This window comes from Lipotes vexillifer, unplaced genomic scaffold, assembly GCF_000442215.2.
Source record: "Lipotes vexillifer unplaced genomic scaffold, Lipotes_vexillifer_v1.1 scaffold149, whole genome shotgun sequence".
Classification (NCBI taxonomy): domain Eukaryota; kingdom Metazoa; phylum Chordata; class Mammalia; order Artiodactyla; family Lipotidae; genus Lipotes; species Lipotes vexillifer.
The window spans coordinates 2,282,010-2,293,097 of NW_006779962.1; the positions used below are offsets into that span (position 1 = coordinate 2,282,010).

At 43.6% G+C, this 11,088-nt stretch overlaps 1 protein-coding gene across 1 annotated transcript in view; it reads left to right on the forward strand.

Moving 5' to 3' along the window:
- Positions 1-5,360, forward strand: part of TTF1 (transcription termination factor 1) — a 23,055-nt gene extending 17,695 nt beyond the window's left edge. The window contains exons 9-10 of the mRNA XM_007453111.1: positions 4,189-4,274; positions 5,179-5,360. Coding sequence (XP_007453173.1) covers positions 4,189-4,274; positions 5,179-5,360 — 268 coding nt within the window. The remainder of the gene's footprint in view (positions 1-4,188; positions 4,275-5,178) is intronic.
- The last annotated feature ends 5,728 nt before the right edge of the window (positions 5,361-11,088 follow it).

Below are 11,088 nucleotides of genomic sequence, written 5' to 3' on the forward strand. Positions count from 1 at the left end.
CCTGCTGCTTATGGAACTCATCTATAAATTGTATTTGTGTATATATGTTTTGGGAACACCCTGTCTAAGTACCGGGCCAGGTAAACCAGACCAGCCCTCCCTCCGCTCCGACCACCACCTCCACCCCAAGACACCTGAGGAGAGTGAATGAAATGTGTGCAGAGTCTCTTAAAAGCTTCGTGGAGCACACCAGCTATGACTGGGACGAAGAACCCACCGTCCCTTTGCCTATAATTAGCCTTTTACCATTTGCCACGTGGACTTTATCATCCCTCCCTCCCTCCCTCTCCCTCTCCCTTCTACAAGGGAATAGAATTCTTTCCCTTAACTGTTTCAGCGTTAATGGTGGACGACATGTCCTCAGCAAGGCTGTTATTCTGCATCAGCACAGTGATCGTACTGAGGACACCTGACACTGATGCACTACTATTGTCTAAAACACAGTCCCCATGCAAATTTCACCCAGTGTCCCAGTCGTGTCCTTTATAACACTTTCCCTCTGATTTAAGATCCAGTCCAGGATCTGTCTCCTTAGTGTCTTCTAATCCGCAGAGTTCTTCTGCCTTTTCTTTTTTTTGATTATTGGAGTATAGTTGATTTACAATGTTTCAGGTGTACAGCAAAATGATTCCATTATAGATTCTTTTCTGTTATAGATTTTTAAAAATTTATTTACTATCTTATTTATTTTTGGCTGCGTTGGGTCTTCATTGCTGTGTGTGGGCTTTCTCTAGTTGGGGCGAGCGGGGGCTGCTCTTCATTGCGGTGCATGGGCTTTTCATTGCGGTGGCTTCTCTTGTTGCGGAGCATGGGCTCTAGGCGCGTGGGCTCAGTAGTTGTGGCTCACGGGCTCTAGAGCACAGGCTCAGTAGTTGTGGCTCACGGGCTCTAGAGCACAGGCTCAGTAGTTGTGGTGCATGGGCTTAGTTGGTCTGTGACATGTGGGATCTTCCCGGACCGGGACTTGAACCCATGTTCCCTGCAGTGGCAGGCGGATTCTTAGCCACTGCGCCACCAGGGAAGTCCCTCCGTTATAGGTTATTACAAGATATTGAATATAGTCCCCTGTGCTATACACTAGGTCCTTGTTGTTTATCTGTTCTATATACAGTAGTGTGTGTCTGTTAATGCTATTGTCTTCTATGACGTTGAAATTGTGGGAAAATACAGGCTAGTCGTTCTTGAGAACTTGCCTCAGTTGGGGAGTTTGTCAGACGCTTCCTCACTGTTAGATTCGGGTTTTGTATTTTACGTGGGAATCAGTCACGGGGGAGGCTGTGTTTCTGTCACCAGGTCACATCCCATCATGAGGCATGTGGTTCTGATTTTGATCCCCTGGCTCTGGCGGCCTCTGCCATACTGCCCCACTGTAGAAAAGTAAGTTTTCCTCTAGGTGAAAAGAAGTGGCCACGGGGAGACCTTTTGAGACCATGTCAAGCTGCTGTTCATCTTTGGGTTTCCCTCAGTGGTTTCGGTGTGCGTTCATTTGCATTTCTCATCTGAGGAGTGAGATTTCCTCAGCTGCCGCTGTCTGCCTTCATCGCTGCGGCCCTTGCATTTTCAATCAGTTCCTGCCACTGGAGGAGAGGCCACCGCTCTGAAGACCTGAATTCACTGCTGGCCGAGCAACCGAGGGCTGGCTGGCAAAGCACAGTCTCTCTAAGCAGCGCAAGTTGTTGAGCATCGCGGGGCGCAGGGGTTGGTGGGCTTTGGGAGGTGGAGATGTTGAGGGACTGTCTGGCCTTTAGTTTGGGAAGGGTGCTGAGGGCAACAGGGCTGCCTTTCAGAAACGTGGCTGCTGGTGTGAGGTTGTCACTGATCCATTAGGAAGGGTGTAAACTGGTTCTGCTGGTTAGTTATTTATACCTCGGGATTATGGACAAAGAACGATCAGTCCTTTTTTTTTTTTTTTTAACTTGAGAATTGGAATCTTTTCGTGTCAGGCCCTGCTGGGAGCCACAGACACATGCCCGTGGTTCTAAACCCTTTCCTCTTCTAGCTCGTCTCGGGAGTGGGGCACCAGCTCTTGGGTTTGTGGGTCCCTGGGAGGGGAGGGTGTTAGGGGCTTTGAAGGAAGGGTGTCCTGCTCTGTACCCCACCAACTCCCATCCTAAGAAGTATTCATGTCGACAGGTCCCTCCCTTTGTAATATCAAGCCGCTTTTGAAAAATCTGACTTTTCCAATAAATGTTTGTGTATCTTGTGACATTGCCTCAGATCACATTTCTTAAATTAAAATGGGTTTTTAATGATTTTTAAGTAGAATTATATACTTAAATATTGATTGTTCTGGTTAAGGTTTAGAAATCTCAAAGCTGTAAAACAGACATCATGGCATCCAGTCAAATACCATTGGAAATAGTACATCCTCCAAGTTTTAATAATGAATTAAAACAGTGAAAATAATTAAATTAAAAGTTCGGTCTCTCAGGTTCTTTAAGCCTCCCTTGTGGATTATTTAGGCAGGATTTTAAAGAAAGCATCTCCACCTAATGAGATGTAACACCTACTTCATTTGAAAATGTCCAGATCAGTTACTGTTACTGCTTGAAGCCTGAGCTTTGATCTGCGGAACAACCTGGGCGCAGGGTGCTGTGGGAAGAGGGAAGGCATAGATGCCCTAGAACTTGGGCTTTGCAGTCATATGGACTGGGCGTCAAGTCCTGGGACTCTGCTCATAATTTAGCCAGCCTTGGGCAGGTCATTCCCTCACTTGCCTCTGCGTCGCGGTTTCCTCATCTGCGCAGTGGTTTAACAGGACCGTGATGAGGACGACAGCAAGGAGACAGTGCGTGGCACACAGTGCACACGCGGCGGGCAGCTGCTGCCATGAAGAGGCAGAAAGAGCCCAGCCGTCTTGTACTTCCACATACCTAGCAGATCCAATTATTCCCACTAATCATATAACAACTAGATTAATTAATTACTGAAACAAATATGCCACGCTATTATGGCTTAGGAAGTGAGTGCCCAGGAAGTAAAATTAGTGATTTTCACTTAAAAAATATATTTAAGATGTGGTTGTTTCTGTCCTACTTATTGTTAATGGAAAGTGGATTTGACTCACCAGAATATCGTAAGCATCCACTTTATTTAGCTTTGTAAAGTAAAAAATCCAGACCCCTGCCTTTGCATTGTGACAAATATATAGTTATCCTATATGTAGTGGTTAAGAGTGTAGGATTTGTGAAATGTTGCCATTGGCAGCAACATGGATGGACCTAGAGATTATCATACTAAGTGAAGTAAGCCACACAGAGAAAGACAAATATCATGTGATATCAATTATATGTGGAATCTTAAAAAACTGATAACAAATGAACTTATTTACAAAACACAAATAGACTCACAGACATAGAGAACAGACTTATGGTTACCAAAGCGTTAGCGGGAGGGAGGTAGGGGGGTAAATTAGGAATCTTGGATTAACATATACACACTACTGTATATAAAATACATAAACAATAAGGACCTACTGTATAGCACAGGGAACTGTACTCAATATCTTGTAATAATCTATAATGGAAAAAAATCTGAAAAAAATAATATATATATATATGTGTGTGTGTGTGTGTGTGTGTGTGTGTATAACTGAATCTTTCTGCTGTGCCCTTGAAACTAACACAACGTTATAACTTAACTATACTTCCATTAAAAAAAAACTGATATAAAAAGAAAAAAGAAAGAAAAAAGTAGAATTTGGAGTGGACCCAATTGAAGTCCCAGCCCTTCCCCCCTTATTCACTGTAAGATCTTGGCCATCTTCTCTCGGTTTCCCCATCTCCAAAACGAGGGATAAGCATAGGAGCCCCCTCGCAGGGTGGTTGTGAGGGTTATTTGTTGCTCTGCGGAGAGCCCTCAGGGTGGGGCTGAAGACAATGTTAGCATGAGCCCCTGTGAGCTAGTGTTACACCTTGTCTTCCCAACTGGTAGTTTAGATTATTCTAGTTTAGACAGAATCCGTCTTGTTGTACTGCTGTTTTTCTTCCTCTTGTGTGTGTGTGTGTTTAACCAGATGAACAATGGCTTTTCATATGTGTCTTATTTTTCTCACATGTGTAGACATGAGGATTAAGAAAGCTGCTTAGGTCTGTAGACCACCCCTCAATCAATGCACTTAGTACACAGGACTGAAATGATTAAGTTTTAAACTGCCACTAACTTTTTGACACCTTTTCCTTTCTAAAGGGATGTTCCTCCATCTTATGTCCAAACTAAATTTTATAAGCTGAAAGCTACCTGTGTTCCCTTTTGGCAGAAGAAGACTTTTCCAGGTCAGTATTTTCGGTATCTGAATAGTTAAAAACACAGCATATGGGGACACACGCTGGTAAATGTGACCTTGGGTAGTGACTTCTGGGGACCTCACATTCTTCAAATGGAAAGCGGTGAAAATTGGCAAATTATAACCCCTACCTGACAGGACTTTCAATAGTACTAAATGAGATAATGAGCTTGAAAAGTGTGGTCACCAGGCCGCCGGGCGTTTAGCAAGCACTGGGTGAGTAGCTGCGAGTGCTTCTTGGGTTGCACAGCACACATGCTCACATGCACACGCTCACACCACATGCCTGCACACACACTGATCCACAAAAAACTGGAGATACAGTTTCTTCTCTGCAGCCATTTGCAGGTGGTTTATATATGTACTTCCCAAACCTGGAGTATCAGAGTCAGGTGGGGAAGTTGGGAAAAAGGTACATACCTGGGTCTCATCCCAGACCCAGTCGATCCTAGTCTCTAGTCTGGGTCCAGAGGCTAGGTTTTTCTCTAACAAGCTCACAAGTGAGTCGCCAGTGGCCTGCCCGGCATCATTGTTTGGGAACCGCTGGTTCAGGTAACACTCCGCCCTGCAGTGTGTGACAAAATGCTCCTTGCGTTCAGCAGACACCACTTCAAACCACAGGTTTGAATCCTGGCTTCGCCCTCCTGACTCTATGACTTTGGATGAGTTTCATAATGTCTTTATGCCTCATTTGAAAAACGGGTGAACAATAGTGCCTACCTCATAGGATTTTTGAGAGGATTGAATGAGTTACTATGAATAAAGCAGTTAGAGCCAGGTCTTGCACACAGTAATGCCAGTAGCAATGCATTGTCATCGTCCGCGCCATCCGTCTTTTGACCTTGGGAAGAGACTTTGTCATATCATCTCAAGATTCAATTTCTTTTCTTTAGAGATTATAGACTACCTTTATGAGACTAGTCTACCGTTGCTTAAAGAAAAGTTAGAGAAGAAGATGGAGAAAAAAGGGACTGAGATCCGGACCCCGGCAACCCCCAAGCCAGTCTTCCTGTTTCGAGACATCTTTTATTGTGACGACGACAGTGAGGGAGGAGACGGAGATGAAAAATGTTAAGCGGCTGATGCTCTCTCTTGTCCATTTTTCTAGGTCTGATTGTGTTTATATACATGTCAATAAAGCTATTTTCACTATTGATTTTACTGAAGAAGGTGCAACAGCCAAAGGAAGGGTATGAAAATAATAACATATTGTGGAGCATTAAAAATTGATCCACATTTCATATTCAAGTTTGTCTGAATGAAAAGAAAGGCAAGTGTATTAGTTGATTTAATATTTTCTGTGCTATTATATTGAAAATAATTACAACTAATGGTTTTCATACAACAGGATCCCAAGTCCCTCTAATGGCAGCAGAGGGTAGTCATGTCCAACGAACATTTTCTTTTCTGTTTTTTTTTTTTTTTTTTTTTTTTTTTTTTTTTTTTTTTTTTTTTTTTTTTTTTTTTTTTTTTTTTTTTTGGCTGCGCCACATAGCTTATGGGATCTTAGTTCCCCACCAGGGATTGAACCCAGGCCCTCGGCAGTGAAAGCGCAGAGTCCTAACTCCTGGACCGCCAGGGAATTCTCCCAATGAACACTTTCATGATGTGGATTCAACCATACGTGCATTCAGCAAAAAAGAGAATGTTAACAATTTTAATAATGCATGCCATTTTGCTTTCTGTTTTTCAATTATTTAGATGTATATTTTAGTGTGTGTGCGTATTAGGTAAGTGGTACAAGGAAGTTTGTGTTCCCGCAAACTGGTTTCGGTTCCCATGTGCCTGTCATGGTGTGCATATCTCATCTTCCTGAGTGATTCTAGTGTTTAAAGATAGGTATTTTTCATACAAGATGCCCTCTCAAAGCCAGTCACAGAATTCATCTGGTGTTTAACTGGAAAAAACAAAGAAGCCAGCAATCTCTTCCATTGCTTCTGGAAAAACTGCCTCTGATAGACTTCCCTTGCTGGCAAGGGAAATAAAGTGCCCAGGCTTCTAGCCTCATCTGTACAGGGGAGAACATAGAAAGGAAGGTGTGGGTGAGCAATATCCCATACAGTGAGGCCACCCTCTGGGCCAAGGTGCAGCACCCTTGTCTCCTGAGTGTAGCATCATGATGTGTGATGTTGGTTAATTCATTCACAAAGCTAGGCATTTTTCCAAGCTTGCCGTCATCAGAGAAGGAAGAATACAGAGAAACAAGTTTAGGAGTCCTCATTCACCAGTATATCCACAGCACCTATCATGGTGTTGTGCAAATAATAGACACTCGATAAATATTCAGGGAACAAATGAGTATTTTCTTTTAAAAAATTAATTTATTTATTTTTGGCTGTGTTGGGTCTTCGTTGCTGCCTGCAGGCCTTCTCTAGTTGCTGCGAGCAGGGGCTACTCTTCATTGCAGTGCGTGGGCTTCTCACTCCGGTTGCTTCTCTTGTTGTGGAGCACGGGCTATAGGTATGTGGGCTTCAGTAGTTGTGACCCGTGGGCTCATTAGTTGTGGTGCACGGGCTTAGTTGCTCCGCAGCATGTGGGATCTTACTGGACCAGGAGTTGAACCCGTGTCCCCTGCATTGGCAGGCGGATTCTTAACCACTGTGCCATCAGGGAAGTCCCAGAACAAATGAATATTTTCTTTTTAATAAGCATTTTGCCTTTAGTCACCTCCTTCTGTCTGTCAAACATACCAGTCTCCAGGCTGATGGGAATATAAATTACATGTTCCTTTTGGAGGACAATCCGGTAGAATACATCAAAGCCTTAAGAATGTACATATTCTGAGATCCAGCAATTTCACTTCTAGGACCTAAAGAAATAATAGCTAGTGTAAAAGAATGGCACATTTATAATATGAAAACTAGAAAAATATAAATGTTCTTTAATAGGAAATTTACTATATATGATGGTGTATTCCTAGAATGGAATATTAGGCAGTAATTAAAAATGATAATGAGGGACTTCCCGGGTGATGCAGTGGTTAAGAATCCGCCTGCCGGTGCAGGGGACACGAGTTCGATCCCCGGTCTGGGAAGATCCCACATGCCGCAGAGCAACTAAGCCCGTGCACCACAACTACTGAGCCAGCACTCTAGAGCCCGCAGGCCACAACTACTGAGCCTGTGTGCCACAACTACCAAAGCCCACGCGCCTAGAGCCTGTGCTCCACAACAAGAGAAGCCACTGCAGTGAGAAGCCCGTGCACCACAACGAAGAGTAGCCCCTGCTCGCAGCAACTAGAGAAAGCCCATGCATGGCAACGAAGACCCAACACAGCCATGAATAGATAGATAGATAAATTAAAAAAAATTTTTTAATGATAATGATAGATTTGGTTAACATACAAGGTAAAAAGTATCATCAACTAAAATACATACTGTTTTTCATTCAGAAGTGTACATATTCTTAATTTTCTAACAGTAAAAAAAAAAAAAAATAGGGACTTCCTGGTGGTCCAGTGGTTAAGACTCCTTGCTTCCAATTCAGGGGGCACAGGTTCGATCCCTGTTGGGGGAACTAAGATCCCACATGCCATGTGGTGTGGCCAAAAAAGAAAAAAAAATTGTGTAAATAGAGATGCGTTACAGTTTAAGGGAGGAATTAAACCCAAAGTGTTGACAGTGGTTCTCTCCGGGGAGTGGGATTGTAAGTTTATAGGTTAGAAGTCTTGACTTGCAAGTGCCAGAAAATCAGACTCAGATAGATCAAAGGAATCTGGGGACTCTCAGACTGAAAATCCAGAGGGAGAGGATGGATCCAGCTACTCGGGAGTCCCCAAAATGTGTTTTCTTGCTGATTCTCAGCTCTCCCTTCTCCAGAGTCCACTTCATCTTCAGTTCACACAAGGGGGCCCCTTAGTCCTGAGGGGTGCCTTCACAGAGCCCCATGTTATAGCATCCTTCTTATTATTATTTAAATAGAGGATGCCATTCAGAGAAGAGAACAATAGCTCTTGCTTAAGTCCTGGGTTTTGTTCCCAGTGCCCAAATTAGAGCTTGTGCCCAACTCCGAGCCATCACTGTAGCCACAAAAATAGGATGGTCTTCAACCCATCTGGGCTCATGTCTGGAGCTGGGTTTTCGCTCAACCTGCCTTAAATGGCTGCAAGGGTAAATACCCCTGTGGAAAATCATGATTCCATTAGCAGAAGAGGGGAATGGACCCTGAGGAAGCGACCCACACATGTGCAGGACTGTGGGTAATTACCTGTGCTGTGAATTTTACCCAATAAACTTGTGTACTTGGTAAAAGTTTAATTTTTTAACTTTCTCTCACCCCTAGCTCCATGCCCTTCCCCCACCCCACCCCCCAAAATCTTACTTTTGCCAAACACCCTTTTGACATACAAGGATCCAGGAATTTGGAAGAAAAAGAAGGGAAGGGTAGACTGACAGGGCCCATCTGAGGAGACCCCAGTCTACTGCGTGGAGAGAACAAGACAAGAAAAAACCACACTAGAGAGATGGGTTGGCTTGTTAGCTCCCTGAGGGTGAGAGTCGGAGCCATGAAATGGACAACCCCACTTACAGCAAGAAAAAGGCAGAAGAGGAAACGTGTACTTGGCAGGGAGTGGAAGAGGAGTAGACTCCGAAAGTGAACCAAGGTAAAGAGAAGAAGTTGCCCCATCTAACAAGAAACAAGACCGAGGAACAAATAAAATTGCTTTTAAACAGTCTTGACTGCATGATGTGAGTCCTTGGCCCAGTCCCTGGCCATTGAGCACTCTTCAGTAAGCATGCCTTTCAGCTGTTCATCTTAATTTGGAGACTTCATTGTCCAACAAAGAGGTCCAGAAATGCAGAGCACAGGAGGTAAAACATGAGTGTGTAATCAGACCATGGCATCTGTTCTCCTCAGAACACTACTTTCAGTTCAACAAGCATCATTGACCACATGCAGGGAGCCAGGTGCTGTTAGGAGCTAAAAATGCAAGAGGGAATAATACAGACTTGGTGCCTGTTTTCTTGGAGGCTACACAATCTAGCACTTTCTGAACACCTTTCCCAGTCCATCTCCTGAAATAACACGCCGTAGTTATAATTCTTCAACCTCATCAAATAATCCATCGATCCATCAACCCACTCCTAGCCTACCCAAGTGTCCATCATTACAATCCCTCCCTTCTGAACACCCTTGGCTCTTCATTCTCTCCCCCTGGTACTTCCCTGCTCAAGACCCCAGACCTGGATGAGTCCTTCCATCTGCCTCCTATCTGCACCTGAAGAGCTGAATATTCCTAGAAGAAAATCACACAGCTGAGCTGGTTTAATGACCGTAGACCTCAAAAAGACAGTATTGCCAGCAACCCTCTATAAATTTATTTATTTATTGTTGGCTGTGTTGGGTCTTCATTGCTGCGCACGGGCTTTCTCTAGTTGCCGTGAGCGGGGTTACTCTTCGATGCGGTGCGCGGGCTTCTCATTGTGGCTTCTCTTGTTGCGGAGCACGGGCTCTAGGTGCACAGGCTTCAGTAGTTGTGGCACGTGGGCTCAGTAGTGCCAGCAACCCTCTAATAGGCTTGCTGTTCTTTTACCCACATCAGCTATGTCCTACATTCAACCATCCCACACCCCTCTTCTGCCCTTTTCATGATTCACTGAGAAAATTGAAGCCATCCTCCATCAAATCTCTCTTCCCTGCACCAACCAGTCAATCCTACCTCCATCTATATTCATCCATCCTACTACAAGCTGAGTCCCTACACCTGAGCCCTGCAGTCTGTCCCTTCACATTATCTCAGAGATTTTGGTCCTTTGCTGATCCTTCTAAATTGTCAGTCTCACCTATTCTGCATTGTTATCACCATACAAACAAGCCATGGTATTAGCTTTCTTTGATTCTATACATGTAGAATCAATTACCACTTTCTGCTACACTCCCCCCACTGCCCCCAACTTCTAAATGCTCATGTTCCTCGAGACTTTTTGGGCTCTTCACGTCCTCCCGATGCCTCGAAATAACATCTATGGGCTGGTGGCTCCCAAATGTGTAGTTATAGGTCAGATTCTCCCCCAAACTCCAGGCTAAAATATTAATCTGCCTACCTGCCATCTCCATTCAGACGTCTGAGCCGTTTGACCATAAGGTTAAAAATGACTAGTTTTTCAGAGTAGTTTTAGGTTCACAGCAAAATTCAGAGGCAGGTACAGAGATTTCTGAAATACCCACTGCTGCACCCCCCATATGCATAGCATCCCCCATTATCAACAGTGTAGTACATTTGTTACAACTGATGAACCTACGGTGACACGTCATTATCACCCAGAGTCCATAGTTTTCATTAGGGTTCACTCTTGATATGTACATTCTATGGGTTTGGACAAATGTATAATGACATGTATCAGTCCATTAAATTAATATCAGAGTACTTTCACTGCCCAAAAAAATCCTCTGTGTTCTGCCTGAAAACTCAGTCAATTCACAAAGAAGATACACTAATTCTCAATCTGCACATGAAAAGATGTTCTACATCATTAGTTATTGGGGAAATACAAATGAGGCACAGTTTTAACCCATTGGGATGACTGAAATTTAAAAGACTTACAATAGGGATAGTACTGACAAGGTTGTGGAGCAAATGGAAGTCTTATACTTTTGCTTATGGTAATTTAAGATGGTAAAATCACTTTGGAAAATGGATTGTAAATTCTTGTAATGTTAAAGACACACCTACCCTGTAATCCAGCAATTCCACTCCTGCATATTTGTCCATGCTAACTGAAAACGTATGACCATTAAAAGACTTGTGCAGTAATGTTCATAGCAGCTTTATCTATTTTTTTTTTTTTTTTTTTTTTTTGCGG